Source organism: Dama dama, chromosome 9 (genome assembly GCF_033118175.1).
Source record: "Dama dama isolate Ldn47 chromosome 9, ASM3311817v1, whole genome shotgun sequence".
Classification (NCBI taxonomy): domain Eukaryota; kingdom Metazoa; phylum Chordata; class Mammalia; order Artiodactyla; family Cervidae; genus Dama; species Dama dama.
The window spans coordinates 75,342,559-75,359,271 of record NC_083689.1 but is presented as its reverse complement, the minus strand read 5'-3'; the positions used below and the strand labels follow the sequence as shown (position 1 = coordinate 75,359,271).

At 36.3% G+C, this 16,713-nt stretch overlaps 1 protein-coding gene across 1 annotated transcript in view; it reads right to left on the bottom strand.

The window, feature by feature from the left end:
- GABRA1 (gamma-aminobutyric acid type A receptor subunit alpha1) overlaps positions 1-16,713 on the bottom strand; it is a 53,041-nt gene that overhangs the window by 28,223 nt on the left and 8,105 nt on the right. Inside the window, exons 3-4 of the mRNA XM_061149484.1 lie at positions 8,488-8,555; positions 326-546 (exon numbers count right to left, since the gene is read on the bottom strand). Coding sequence (XP_061005467.1) covers positions 326-546; positions 8,488-8,555 — 289 coding nt within the window. The remainder of the gene's footprint in view (positions 1-325; positions 547-8,487; positions 8,556-16,713) is intronic.

The window sequence follows — 16,713 nt, the reverse complement described above, 5'->3', positions numbered from 1 at the left end:
AGAAATTTAATCTACACCATACTGTAAGGCAGGAAGCCATGAAGTAATAGTAGAGAGAAGTTTCTCTATTGAATTAGAATAAATTGGAGCTATAAACTGCATTAGTTAACATACATTGTAAACATCTTCTTCATTTTTGTCTAATCATTTTACTTAACACTTTGACTTGCATAATATCTCAGCCTGCTTAGTTTTCATAGCAGAGTAAGTATTAAACTTGGCAAACAGGGCAAACGGGAAACCGGATGTTCTAGAACGGCCCATCAGCTTGATGCTAACGTGGAAGCGAAGGTCTAGAGAAGCCCGGGGCGCGCAGCCCCCGTACCTCATGGTGTACAGCAACGTGCCGTCCTCCGTGATGCGCAGGAGCTTGTTCGGCATGGTCATATTGTGTGCCACCGACTTCTTTCCGTTGTGGAAAAAGGTATCCGGAGTCCAGATTTTACTTGCCATTAGGTTATTTAATCGGAGCACTGTCATAGGTCCTTTAAATTTTAACCTTTCATCCTTCCAGCTTTGACGGAAAAATACATCTATTGTATATTCCTAGGTAATTGGGGAAAATGGCAAAGAGTTCACTGTGCTGTATTTTGTAATGCAAATGTCTTATAAAGACAGTGCCTCCTTTTTGAAACTTTAGAAGCAAAACACGAGCTGGATGATATTTCTACAAGTAAATCTGTGGTGGCCTGAACCTATTGGTGTCAAGTGAATCCTTGGTTGGCATAATCACTTTAAAAATATCTAAAATGTCAAATATTATTTGGTCAGAAAAATTCTGCTGAATATCTTCTCAGATATGTGAAAGGAACTTAGTACCTTACTTCCACCCCACCTCCATCATATCAGTACTCAAAGGGACAGAATATATTGCAAATAAAAACAGAACTCATGTTACAGGTTATTACATACATGAAAATGTTTAAATTAGACAATTTTAGTTCTAAAAATGGAGTATAACATTCTAGGGACCCTCTCATGGTCTCTGAAAATCCCAATCCCAAGACATCCATGATGCTAATGTTGAAATAATCTTCTTTTTGGCTAAGTAACCATATTTTTTGGCTAAGTAAACATTTTCCCCCACAAATAATATATACAGACTTTCAGTTCTACACAATGAAGAAGATTATAAAAACAAGAAATCCATTTCAATGGTAATTTGCATCTTTTCCAAAATAAAAAAAAAAAAAAAGAATTCAGAGTATGCAGGTGTGTGAGTGTGTTTTTGTGAGTATATATGTGTATGAGTTTCAGCTGAAACTCCAATACTTTGGCCACCTGATGGGAAGAACTGACTCATCTGAAAAGCCCCTGATGCTGGAAAAGATTAAAGGCTGGAGGAGAAGGGGACAACAGAGGATGAGATGGTTAGATGGCATCACTAACTCAATGGACATGAATTTGAGTAAACTCCGGGAGTTGGCGATGGACAGGGAGGCCTGGCCTGCTGTAGTCCATGGGGTTGCAAAGAGTCAGACACGACTAAGCGACTGAACTGAACTGATGTGTATGAGACACATGAGAAGTGGTGTGAAGCTCCTCATCATTCATAGCCAGGGAATCTATTTATTTGAATAAATGCACCATTCTTCATGGCAATACCCAGAGACAAACGTCTGCTAATCTGAAAACAAGCAATGAGATTTACCAGCTCCTAAAATTGAAAGGGGTAATAATATCAATCTTTCTTGCAGGACTTGCTACACTGACACTAAAATTGGAACTCAGTGGTTTGAAATAAAGACTACCATATTCCCCATTAATCTTAGAATGCTCCAAACTGGAAGGAAAGCTAACTTAAAAACATCATGCTCCATTTTCTTAAACCCCTAACCCTGATGTATCAGAAAGCTGCTTTTTTTCTTTTTTTTTTTTTTTAAATCTTATACATGTTGTCTGTAGGGCATGTAAAATAAGCAGTATCTATGTTCAGTCTTTTTGGGGATGAATTTTACTACGTCTTTCTTTCCGAGCGTTAATGCAAAATTGGGTAAAGCTTGAATGAAAATTTTCAGAGCACTAGTTTGGCATTGCTGAGCCCTTACTGATCAAGTAAAAATTATTATTGGTTAGTCTATAATAAGGGGTTTTCCTAGTGGTTCAGCGGTAAAGAATCCACCTGCCAATGCAGGAGATATGGTTCGATCCCTGGGTTAGGAAGATCCCCTAGAGAAGAAAATGGCAACCCACTCCAGTATTCTTGCCTGGAAAGTCCCATGGACAGAGGAGTCTGGTGAGTTACAGTCCATGTGGTCCTGAAGGAGTTGGGCATGACTTAGCCACTAAAGAACAACAACCAAGTCTATAATGCACCAGGCATAGTGGTAAATGCTGATTGAGATAAGAAATAAAAAAGTGTAACATGACACCAGTTTATCTTTGCAGGCAAGAGAAGTTACTGTTTTTTTCTGTCTGGAAGTGTCAGATGAGAGGCACTGGGATATGTGACGTAGGAATTTATTTAGAAACATGTGTTAAGCATCTGTTAAATTTGACAGAGGGAGAAACTGTTTAGACTTGGAAGCTATAGGAGAAACTCGTGGAGGAGTGGGATGGGCTTAGAATAGTGTTTTTCATGGGGAGAGAAATGAGGAGAGTGCCTGTGGATTGCATTAGGAAGGGATCCAGAGTAGGAGTGCTTGCCAGGGAAGCGGAATGGATGGGTTTAGTCTGGGCTGAGCATGTTCTCTTCTCTGGAAAACAGACAAACTTGTCAGTCAGGGCTCTGACAATGATGCTATCTATGTCTATTACTCAGGAGTCAGCCACATAAGCTCTATACTTTATTAGGCTGCAAAACTTTAGCCTGGTCAACAGTGGAGGCAAGGGTCATTTGTAAATCAAGGCTCCAAGGATGTCTAAGCTGACCATATTACCATGAATCTAAAACATTTTTTCACTTGTTTGCTTGCTCCAAGGAGGTTTTTGAATATAAAATAAATGTTACCTATAAGATAAAAAATATTTATCATCAAGTCTTTGACAAGATGTAACCCAAAGGCTAAGATTCCAAAAAAATGTCAAAACTTGCCAAGCTCCTAAGGCTTACAGTTTAACATATTTAGAGCTAGCTTTATTTCCCTGTGTTAATGGTGGACAATGAAATCCCAAATTTATTTAAGATACTCTCTTCAAATATCGTTCTCGTTACACAAGCATGCATGTGCACACACATGCATACACATGCACAAAGAGCAAAATTAAATAAGCTTTAATTTCTGTGTTTTCCTCTGTTAGAATTACAAATTAAAACTGATATAAAAGCAGTTGATCGTGAACACTTCTTGCCTAATCAAGGATGAAATATTTGGTTTCCCATGTTTTGGGAATGGCCCCTGCAGTATTGCCATGGTAGCTGCAGGCAGCTCCAAGTAGCTACTTGTATAGCCTGACCTCTCCCCATGATCGAAATTCACTAGACCAAGATGTGCCAGAGCTCCTTCTTTAGGAAGTCAGAACAAGAAGGAGAAGGTAGAGCCATGGCATAAAGCTTACAAATGTAAATTATAAATCTGCTAACTAGAACTGAATTGTCCTTCTTCCAGATGAACGGCCTTAGGCCATTTTCTTATTTACTCTAATGCTCTTGCTGCCAATAAAGTAGGGATCATTGCAATACTCATTCCACTTGCCTGTGGTCAGAAGTGAGCCAACACAAGTGAACAACTTGCAAGAAGGTCTAGAGCTCAGAAGTTCTCAGTAAACGTTAAAAGTTACTATTAGTCTCCCATTTTATTTTTTTTATCAACACAGATTTGTATTAGATTTCAAGGTATCAGGGAATGAAAAAGTGCTATTTCTTTGGAAGGGTGGTAGGACAGGAAATGAAGAAAGTGAGAAAGTGGTCATAACTAAGTAAAACAAAAAGAGAATGCAAAAGAGAAGACTCCACAGAAAAGTGTCTGGACAAATAAGAAGTGTTGGTGAATACTTCCTTCAGGGTTCAGTGTTCCAGCCTCCACCACTCAAGAGAAAATTCTCTCCCAGTTCCCCTTTTCAATACAGCAGGTCCCTGGAGAATATGAGCCTTATTCTGAAGACAGGGACACAACATCCGTTATGTTCCTAAATAAATATTGTACTGAAGTGTTCCCACTTGCACAATTTATTACCATCTGTGTGTGCCGTGATTTAATACATTTTAAGCACTATGGAAAACAGGGCTTTCTGATTGTGCCGCCTGGATATTTTTGTCAGAACCTTGTGCCCTGGGAATGTGCAGTTTGATTGCCAATTAATGGTTTTTAAAATAAAGTTAAGGAGTTGTCCTAATTTTGTTTTCTATTCCAGATGAAGTCAGATACTTTGGGATCTATGGAATCTCTAAGGACAGACAGCCTGAGTTCAAGTTGCTACCTAGCTGGGTTACTTTTCTACTCTGGAAAATGTGGATAATAATAACATGTATCAAAAATTTTGGCATGGGGATTAAAAGATATATGATCTATAAAACCCTCAGCACAATGCCTAACATAAGCATTTGATAGTGTTTAATGTTGTTATGGTTATTATTATTTAGTTCTTTATTAATACTCAGTTTAAAAACTACATTTCCTGTCTTGAAAAATAGCTTTGTCATTCTGCCTTTTAATTTTGATACCCTCTAAATCATACCACTCTTTCTTATGGATCATTCTCCCATAATATAGTTTAAATATTAATCTTCTCAAAAGTGGTTAGGTACAGTTCCCACTAGTCACTTAGGAAATCAGTTGCAGACTTATGGCTAATTTGCTTCTTTGACAGAACAATTCAAATGTTGGCTTGTTTAAGAGTTTTAGGCAAAACAGTGTCACTGGTTTAGACTCTGTTCCCTTCTTCTTAACTGATTATTTGACCAAAGGCCCATGTGTAAAAAGTAATATATGGTACTCTTAGGGTTTATAGTGTATCCAAAATCCTAGTGAGAATCTTTTGTCTAAGAGAAAAGACATCACTGTTCAAAATATTTTTCAAGATAAAAGTGTTTGACTGCATATGGCTTTATTTGGGCACTGTCCCTCAATAATTTCTATTGAGCATCTACTCATGAGACATCATGCTAGGTGCCAGAGACACAGAATAGTCATTTATTATTATTATCGGGCTTCCCTGATGGCTCAAACAGTAAAGAATCCACCTGCAATGCAGGAGACCTGGGTTCAATCCCTGGGTCAGGAAGATCCTCTGGAGGAAGGCATGGCAACCCACTCCAGTATTCTTGCCTGGAGAATCTCATGGACAGAGGAGCCTGGTGAGCCACAGTCCATGAGGTCACCAAGAGTCAGACATGACTAAGCAACTAAGCACAGAGCCTTATTATTATGAGGAGAAGGAGTAATATCTTTATCAGTGTGCACTATCTGTAATGCTTTAGCCCCTCTCATGGTGTGTCCATCTATGAGAAGAAAGCTTCACCAGTGCAAAACTTCTGAAAGTTCTCCTTTCTCTCACACTCTTCAATTCAGAGAGGGGAGAGAGGACAAGACTTGACAGAAGAATGTGGAAGGAGAAATTAATCTTGCCTAGCTCAACAACTTCCTCTTGTCTTCTCCATTTTTGATACTGGTTGTCCATTAGACTCACAAATGCTATTGTGTTCCTCCATGCTACACGTTTTATGTGAACGGTCTCCACCCTTGCAGAAGGAAGCCAACGCTGCCTGCTGACGGGTGGGTGACTCTGGCTGATCCTGATGTTTACTCTCTGGAAACCACTTCTCTGCAGATACAAGCCACCTTTCAGAATACCACCATTATTAGTAATAAAGATGATATCCTCCTTTTTCATGTCCTTTACTCTGCTATCTTATTTCTCAAAACAATCAGAACCTCAGGTAGGAAACAGGGTGTTATTTACTGAGTCCCCGAAGACCTTAATTTTTAAAAGTCAATGTAGACTCATAAACCTTTTACCAAGTCGAAATTAAACATTTACTGTAAAACAGCAATGCATTGATAGTATAAGAGATGTGAAACAAGCTTGCCTTAATGTCATTTGGCATCACTTTAGGAAAATAAGATACTAATATAAGTAACTTAACAAAACAATGCTATATATGAGACCAAAAGCTAAATTGTATTTTACAGGCAATTAATGTGATTGAATGTGCAGAAAGGGAAAGTTAATTTGTTATTGGATGAATAAAAGAAAAGTTTTCATCAAGCATTTGGGTCTTGATTTGGACTTTTGGGGAAATACAAAATTTAAATGGATAGAGATCAGAGGAAACTTCTACAAAGGGTGCATGCCATCATAACAGGTTCAGAGACAAAAATAATAATAGTATTTATTGAGCACTATCTATAGACCCTTATTTATGTATCTCATTTAAAATTCCTAACAGTCCTACAAGGATGCTGTTGTTGAAGTCTTACAAGGACAGGTAACTGTGATAATATATCAACTTCAGAGGCTTTGAGCCTTAAAGACTGATTTGCTCCAAGGTCTCTCTGCTGCCAGTGATGAATTTGAATTCAGCAAGGCTGAATCCTAGAGTCAGTCGTTCCAACCCCCAAGGGTATGCCTCACAGAAAGTAATACTTATGCAAATCATAAACAGTCAATGGGAACAAGTGAGGACGAGCGGTAAAATCATGTATGGTTATTACGGGATACAGGTAGAGGAGCTTAAATTTGACCTTAAACTGAACTGGGATATATTCAAGTTTCTTAATTAGAAAAGCAGCATGAGAGAATAATAGTTTTGTGGGAACACTGAGTCACGATGTGGGAGAATCACAATAGTTTTCAGACCACAATCAAGTTTGTAAAAATTATTACATTGCACAGTATTTCAATAAAGTGGTCTATAGACTGACCACAATGGCAAAATGAATTACCAGAGGAATAAATCCACCATTTTGGCTAACTTTAATATTTCTTTTTCTTACATAGTGATAATGGTTGACATTTATTGAGTGCTTAGGATATGCCAATGATTTTTAAGTGCTTTTCATGTATTAATTCATTTAATACTTGTGATAGCTCCATGAGTTATCATTATTACCCCCATTTCACACATGAATAAGCCGAGGCAGAGACATACTAGTAGAAGGTCTGGTATTATAAACCCAGGCATTCTGGTTCAGAAATTTGTATTCTTACCTACCACTCTGCTTATCTCTCCTATGCTCCACTGACTCTAATCTGTACAGGTTACATTCATAACCTGTCTTAGGTGTAAAGTATCTAATTATCCTGGGGCTTCACTGGTGGATCAGTGGTAAAGAATCCACTTGTCAATGCTGGAGACATGGGTCCATTCCCTGGGTTGGGAAGATCCCCTGGAGCTGGAAATGACAATCTACTCCAGTATTCTTGCTTGGGAAACCCCATGGACAGTGATGCCTGGTGGTCTACAGTCTATGGAGTAGCAAGAGAGCTGGGCATGACTCAGAGACTAAACAAAAACAACAAAATCTAATGATCCTAAGTCAGCATTGCCCAATGTTTGAGTCATAGAATGTCAACAAGCATCACTTGAAGAAAAGGATTTGGGGCAAATATGATTGGAACACACTAGATTAAGTGTAGTTCAACAGTTTACCTTACCTCGGGCGGGACTGGTCAGAGCTCTAACCCTGCCCATCTGGGTGCCTTGTGAATTTCCACACTTTGGAAAATGTTGGCCTAAACTGTTATTTTCTCTAACATTTACTCTGAATCATCTGAGCTATTAGGAAATCAGAAGACTTTTAGGATCGTGTAAACAAAAAGATACTTCAAAAATAATATTTAATTAATGTATCTTCAAAATAGCTGTAATGATGTGTCTCATGGCCTCTTTATGATTTTTTGCTTCTATAGGAGTTTGGCTGTCAAGAGTTCAGAAATATTATATAATATCTGCAGAGCTCTACAGACTTACCAACTCCCATCAGATAGAAGAGAAAATCATGTTCATTTGGACTGGGGAAAGAGAGAACAGGTATGTATTCATTGTATTCTCACTCTTGGTAATAATTTAATGATTACCTTTTGCAGTGAAGCTGAACCTTTCCCACAGGTGTTATTTCATTCTCAGTCTAATTCTGGTCAAGTATTTGCTCAGCTTTTATACATATTTCTCCTTTTTAACCAAAAATAATTCAGAAATTGAGGTGTTTACAGCTATTCTATAACAGTCCTAGCCATCCAGAAAGCGAACATTCTTCAATCAATATGTCCTCTTAACTAAAATATAAGGTAATTCACACTATTTGAATCACAGAACGTAGACCAAGGCAAAGGAATAATGTCAGTGATGGAACAAAAGAAGACTGCAGTGGTTGATAACTATAAACAGGCCTGGCCTGAAAAGTAAATGGGTATTTTCCATTATGTAAATATTATATATACATATATCACATATATATGATATATTACTTATTATGCACACAGAGAAACACAAAGATATAGCCAGGGCACTGCAAATTACTTCCTAAAAACCTAATCCATATTTTTCCTTTCAAAAGTTAAATTTAGGAAATACTCCAGGAAAACCAAAATTGCAGAGTCACTTACCATATCATGGTCTGAAACGGGTCCGAAACTGGTGACGAAGATGTCAGTCTTCACTTCAGTTACACGCTCTGATGAAGCAGGAAATTGGGACAGTGAATGTCTATCAACAGCCCTTATTAGATCTCACCACCACATACTCACACCCAAATGGGAAATTTATTGGCTTTGATTAGCTATTTCTAAAATTGCTCCACTGTGTAGTCCTGATAATTTACTGCTTACACATGAAATTTCACAGTGAATATTTTTCAATGGAGATGGGAGCCTAAATATGCCACTCTGGGAGACAGATTTTATGGAGAGGTCAGATGATTCTTAATGGATTCTGTAAGAATGGACACACTTCCTGAATGATACCAAGCCATTTCATGTTGTAATAAAAAATATGTTAGCATATGGGTATGATTTAAGCTGAACTATTCTTACACAGCTTGCCAGATTCTCCAGGTATTTAGGCTACTCTTGGGACGTATATAGTGCACTGTAGCAAGCTTTATTAACTGTTTAAGGACTCAAGGGTATGTTTTATAAATGATTGCTTCCTGGCATTAAATCATAAGTAGATTATCCAAATTTCTCCCTGGGAAAAAAATCTGACAACCTATGCAAGTATCTTCAATTTTGAGGACAAGAAGCACATATGATACAGCAAAAGTTCATTTAATAGGTTCCATTTCAAGCTCAATGTAATTTTATGTTAGTGGCTCTGAGGCATGTATATCAACCAATAAAACTTATGTAGTTTGGTGACAATCCAACACAGATATATTTTTTTTAAATGTTGCTTGTATAAAAGGAAACCTTTCTTGAGAGGTAAGAATGAAAAAGATGACTTTGTAATTTTCAACTTTAGCTCTGAGACATAACAGTCCAGTATTTTAAACAATTCATTTCATTGACCAGGACATTTGTATCTTTGGTGTAGTATATTAAAAAGTTGACCCAATACATGCAATAATGAATTCGTTTGAAAATCAAAAATTTTATCCCCTAGCAATTCACTTGTAAAGAGTTAAATGTTCAGTATAAATTTGGCTCATGGAAGTCATGTTATACACATAATGTGTATCTCAAATGATAGAATAATTTTGAGGTGGAGATACTCCCCTCCATAAACAATCCATTATTTTTTAGGTTTTGTCCCCCACCCCCAACAATTTCATTGGCTCCAAAATGCTTAAATGAGCCTGCTGACATAATAATTATGTGGGATGTACTGTTCAATGTTTCAAAATAAAGAACATAGCTTGAGACAAAGAGAATAGAGTTGTGTTTTTAGAACTCATTTCCAACCTCAACTTTAACATCCAACATCCTGTAGCAACTGCGGAGCTTAAGAGAATAGCCGTCAGCACTAAGTCTCAGATGTATTAACCACTTGCCTCTCATACCATGTCCCTCTTCTCACCTCTTCCAGCAGTCATTCCCCAATACATACATCTCTCTGTCTACTGCACATTTATTTCCATATATACATATATGGAAATATATATTTGTATACCTTTTGTTTCTTAAGAGTCCAGCAAGAGCTCACACTTTATTAGAATGTCAGAATGACTTTCAATTAAAAATCATAATACAATGAAAACACACTATCTAGTCACAAAAGCTGGAATTCATCTATTCATTGAGCTTATTTTTGTCCTTTCTCTTTCAAGATTTCCCTTTATAGATCAAGTAAAACAACTCATTTTGTTGTTGAAGTTGAGTTTTGGTTCTCTCGAGATTACAAGCTATAAGGTTTATGATGAATATTTTATGGCTTTGAGTGACACTTATGGAAGTAGGATTATGTCCTTTGTTCCATTTCTATGTTTATGGTAGGGACCTATCGTTAAATGCACATTTACTTGGGGAAATAAGTGTCCCTGTTTTCACACTTGCAAATGCTTCGTGGCGTGGGACAATTCTCTTGGACTCCTTTATTAGTATTATCTATTTTGGGAGTGTGAGGAGAAAATACTCCTCGAGGTAGCTAGCTTTTCAAAGCTTGGCTTACCAGATGTTTTAGGGGCAACCAATATGCTTTTTTCTTAAATGCTGAGGAGGATGTGGAGAAAAGGGAACCCTCCTACACTGCTGGTGGGAACGTAAATTAGTGCAGCCACTATGGAGAACAGTATGGATATTCTGTAAAAAACTAAAAATAGAGCTACCATATGATCCAGCAATCCAACTCTTGGGCATATATCCAGAGAAGATCATAATTTGAAAAGATATATGCACCCCAGTGTTCATTGTAGCACTATGTACAATAGCCAGAACATGGAAGCAACCTAAATGTCCATCAACAGAGGAATGAATAGAAAACAAGTGGTACACATATACAATGGAATATTAGCCATAGAAAGGACAAAATAATGCCATTCACAGCAACATGAATGGACCCAGAAGTCATCATGCTGAGTGAAGTCTGTCAGAGAAAGACAAATATCATATGATACCACTTATATTGGAATCTAAAAAAAGAATACAAATGAACTTATCTACAAAACAGAAATAAAGTTACAGATGTAGAAAATAAACATGGTTACCAGGGGGGTAAGGAGGTATGGGCTGAATTGGGAGATTGGGATTGACATATACATACTACTATATATAAAATAGATAACTAATAAGATAACTGATAAGTATTATATAGCATAGGGAACCCTACTCAATAGTCTGTAATGGCCTATATGAGAAAATAATCTAAAACAGAGTGGTATATGTCTATGCACAACTGATTCACTTTGCTGTACATCGGAAACTAACACAACATTATAAATCAACTATACTCCAATAAAATTTTTCTGAAACTCTGTTCTATCTATCATTAAAATGCTCTGAAGAAGTGAACTTGCCAATTATATGGAATATTTTTCTCTGCTGTTTTTAGATTGTTAGAAGATGATTTCATCTGCAACCTGAGGGAAGCAAGATAATCAGAAGACTCACTTTCTATACTTTCCCTTCTAATATAGCTCCCTTGTCACATGTTCAAGTGGTTTTATTTGTCATCAGTGAATATATGGTGGAAAAAGAAGTTACCATTGCTGTCAAACTGCTTATTATGTATGCTGCTGAAAGATATGTCTTGGACAGTACCATGCTCATTTCTACAAGAAACCATGTTTTAAATGAACGTGGTCAACATCATCTACCCCTGTGTTTCCGAAAATCACTTGGGAACGCTACTCTAAAACATTACAAAAGCTTTAGAGTAAGCGTAAGCCCAATATAACATATTATGTCATTTACAAAAAAAAGAAATTTAATAAAAAATATAAGGTCATAATTTAAGTTGAGACGCTTCAGAAAAATATTTTAAAAATTTAAATTCCCTGAAATATCACCTTCCACATAAATCCACTGTTAATATCTTGGTGTATTCCCTTACATAGTTTTTTCTATTAAAATATATACTTAATGATTATCCTCAAACCACATTCTCACTCAGTTGAGTATCATTTCAGTGGCAAAGAAGAGAATCCTTTGACCAAAAGTGTCCTTCACTTCAGCTCACCAGGGAGTCCTTAAGTGGCATGTGAAGTCATTCTGCTTTAAGATGAACATTTTATAATCTGGATTGCAAAGGTTCAAGATAGAGGGTCATTGTGAAGGAACTTCAGCCAAATTATAAATAGTGTCATGGTTAACTTGCTTTTTTGACAAAATAATGGTGGTTTGAAATCCAGTCCTCTTCAGATCAACCAGGCTTAAATTGAAAATGCACTCATACTCATGTGTTTTGGCTGAAAGCTAAGGCAATGGTTGTGGAACCTTCTTTTTCCCAATTCTGGAAAAATGTTGTCATTTCCCCCCTCTCCCCTCCAGCAAGAATTTTATATTTATACATATATATATATATATAATTTATTATTTAAGGAACAATAGAATTTAAATCGCATGCTCTAATACCAGACTTTCTTGACTTAGCATTAGACTCTGAAGTTATTAGAAATATCTAGAAAGTATTCAAGGCCTTTCTATGTATCTCATGGGAAAAGTAAAGAATTTTATGCTTTGAAATATTCTATTTGAGAGCATACAACATGAGGCAGAAACTTCTAATGAAGTTTAGCTAGGAAGATTACACACCTAACCAAAGTTATACATGAATTAACCTCTTATATAATGAGGAAACTGTCTGCAAGTGGAAATCAATTAAAATAACTTGGTTGGAAGAAATGTTCAGAGACTAGATTAATCAGCAATTAATTTTTTTTCCAATCCAATATTTTTGTCACAATAATCCTCTGTCCAGTGTAAAATAATCAAGATTCTTTAGAATTAGTACTAACTGTATACACATGTTCAAGTTTTCAAAGGATAAAGATGGAGTAGAGTTATGTAAAATGAAATTATGATGGTGGTTATTATTACAGTGATTAAGGATATCTAAGACAGTACATCAATGTAAATTAAGTTTATGATGATTAAAATTATTTTTTAAACAAGCACACCCTTCAAAGATATGTTTCACATACAACATATATATATTATTTATATTACATATATGTGCACACACATATATTCACAAACACACATATATGTATACACATATGTACATACACTATTATAACCTCTGTAACAGCTAGACAGCAGTAGATCTGTTTTTACTAGGGATTTCCTACAATGCTGATATCCTGCTGATAAGTATTGAAGTAACAGATGTTTTGAAGTGATAATTCAAAAAGATGATTAGCGCTTGAGGCAAAAATCAGAAAAGCAGTGTAGTATAGTAAGTAGTAAGCACATGGGATTAAGAGTCAAAACACTTGGATTTTAACTCCGATTTTCCTAGAGAACAAGCTATGCGATTTTAGGACAATTCTTTAGTGTCTCTTAGACTATTTTATTACTTCCTCAGTGAAGAAATAATACCTGCACAATCAACTCCATTCTATTGGATTGAGAGTCAAATAGATGTATTTTCTGGGTACATTAGTCAACAAATGTTTATTGAGAGCTTTCTATGTGCTAGGAAGGCACTTTTCTAGATAACAGTAATACACTGGTTAACAAAAGTACAATTGTTCCTGTTCTTCGGCAGTATGTCTCATAGTCTCAGGTAACACATATTTTAGGTAAATAGGTTAGAAACATAGATAGGTAAACAGGTAGGTAGATAAACAGAATTATATACATAACTGTGTATAAGCACATATGCACGAATTACACTAGTTAATGTCAGATCATTATAAATGCTCTGAGAGAAGAGATGGCATTTGACTTGTGACCTAAAAGGTGAGAAAAATTCAAGGATGAACAGATCCAGGCAAAGACATTTCAAGGAGAGGAAAGAATAAAGCAAAGATCTAAAGCATAAAAGAAAGAATAAAGCAAAGATGAGAATAAATGCACTTTGTTTAAGAAAGCCCATACATCTGGAACTTGGTGATGCCGATGATCATGGTATAAGATGACACTGCAAGAGACCCTGATGCTGGGAAGGATTGGGGGCAGGAGGAGAAGGGGACAACAGAGGATGAGATGGCTGGATGGCATCACCGACTCAATGGGCATGAGTTTGAGTAAACTCCGGAAGTTGGTGATGGACAGGGAGGCCTGGCGTGCTGAGATTCATGGGGTCGCAAAGAGTCGGACACGACTGAGTGACTGAACTGAACTGAACTGCAGAGGTAAGAGGGTCCACATTTAAAGAGCTCTTTATAGAAGCAGGTGACCTTTGTTCTAATGTAATAGGAAGCTTTGGGGTAATGAAGTGAAATAATGTTTCTTGTGGTTTAAGAAGACAACTGATTCTTTGTAAAGAGTGGAATGTAAGAGTGACTAATGTTTTTAAAAAATGGAAGAGGGAATCAGTAGTGAAGAATTATAGGTGGTATTTTGTTAGGGATTCCTATTACAACAATTTAATATGGCACTGGCCATATTTTCAATGGAAATGCTGTCTACTAAGGAACTCAGAATAATAGGAACTCAGAAGAATATTCACTGGGCCCAGTTCTGTGTGCTTGTAACTTATGAAGGAGGTTTATTGCCTCCTGCAAGCTACTTTGCTGCTGTTAATTCACAGAGGCAGTCACTATATGGGGTCTGAATTGGCTAGCATCAGTCATTATAATAAAGTATTTCTTAAAACCCCACTTTGAAATTGTCCTGTTTAGAAATTGAAAATATCTTGAGCTCACTACATAACCATCAATTTATACTCCTACCATCTGTGGGGTCGCACAGAGTCAGACACGACTGAAGTGACTTAGCAGCAGCAGCAGCATTAGACAATGTTTCAGCTCCCTGCCAATCTGCCTGGAGCAGCGTTTTTGCTCCTTGTCCTTCATTTCCATTCCCTTAATTCTTTACCGTTTTCCCCTACCTGCTAAAGTAGAGCAACTTAAAGTTCGTGATGCAACTGCTAAATCTGGATATGGAGTAGAAAATCACATTTTGAGATGTCTAGCCAATACCTGGTCCTTTTGTGTTTTCAGATTTCCAGAACTCAGATGATATAAGCATCTCCCAGGGAAAAAAGGTAAAGATATTACAGCAGATACTCATCTCTCCTCCATTGAGAATGTCCCTCCTTCACTCTTTATATCATGGCATTTCTATTGGGAGAGGGCAAAGCTTTAGAAAAGGATGTAATTGCTGTATCGGAGAAATGGGTTTCTTTCAGTCTGTATAAGTCTTGATCAAAATTGCCCAATATGCAATAGCTTTGAGGCATCATACTTTCTATTCCCATTATGTAATTTTAATGAGATGTAATGATTTAATAATTTAATGATTATTATATGAGAATAATAATCTTGGAGGGATATGCCATCCACTTAGGACTCGGTTTCACGTTTTCAAAATGGCAGAGTCTGTAACTATGAACAATAAGATTCTTAACTCAGAAACACTACAAACATGATTTTTCTTTTTTTTTTTTCTATTATAATTGTCCAGTTTTATTATAACATTACTTTTCAACAATTTTAGTAGTTTTAACAAACCTCCATATACTTTAAAAGGTCAAATTAAGAACTCAAGTTCAGGCTGTAAAACACCGACCATCTAAAGAATATATTTATACACACACACACAGACACACATATATTTAATAGTTCACATTGGCTCTAGTATCAAGAGAGAAAATGTTAAATATATAAAAAGGTCAAAAGTAACTGCACAAAATATAAACTGCAGTTGTTTACTAATAATTTGGCCTTTATAACCTGAGCATAGTCTCAGAGGCTACATTTTATTTTAGGACATGCTTGGCACAATGATCTATACACAAAAAGGAAAAATGGAAGCAGGAAGTTCTTAAACATGCTAAAACATTCCCCTGGGCATCTCATTTGGATTCACTAGACAAGCTGGTTTCATGAGCTGACTGGATCTCTTAGCCAGTAAAGGTTAAAAGATGTTCTCTGTTCTTTTTAACAGTTTTTCTTGTGTCTTTGGTAACTGCTTTTCTTCTAAAATTCAACTGAATTATGGACTGTCTAGATATAGTATTTCAGTGGAAATAGACTACATTAAGCCAAAGTCTGAGCATCTGCTCCACACCTTGCATTAAAAGCACCAGACAAAGCTATCGCAAATTCAAAAAGAAGAATTCTAGAGTAGAATTTCAGAAGTTTATATGACAAGCTATTAATTGGTAAAGTAAATATATCAACAGCAATAACAAATATTGGAGAAGTCTAATGTTTTAAATTGTTTTGGGGTACTGTCAGTAATTCAGGATCTTTTTTTATTGAAAGTGAATATATTGTGACATAATATCTTGTCCTCTAAATTTTTGAAATTCTGGCTTTTTAATATAAATACAAAATGTGTGCTTTAAGTTAGGTGAACATAAATAAAATGATTGCCTCTGATTTCAACATCAAAAAGCATATAAAAACATAAAAAAGATCACATGAATATCAGATTTCATCTTGAGATGAAGTGTCCTAAAGTTTGTAAAGTTGCACAAAATTTCACAGAAGTTAATCTGATTTTTTTTTTTTCCTCAGAGCACTCTTTAGTGTTCCACCTTGAATTATTTTGACATAAAGAAACATAACCCAAGATGCCAAGTTAATTCCCCAAGGAGCCAATACCACTTTGCCAGCAGCACTCATAACCAGCCCAGTCTCCTTGCCTGGTGGGAGATAATTGTTATCTTAAAGCTGAGATCTCTTGCAGTTATTTGAAGTCTGAAAGGTCTCATACAGGCATAAAAAAATCAAAAATTGGGAAAATCAAGAAGATAAGGAGTATGCTTTGAGGCATAGATTGTTTATC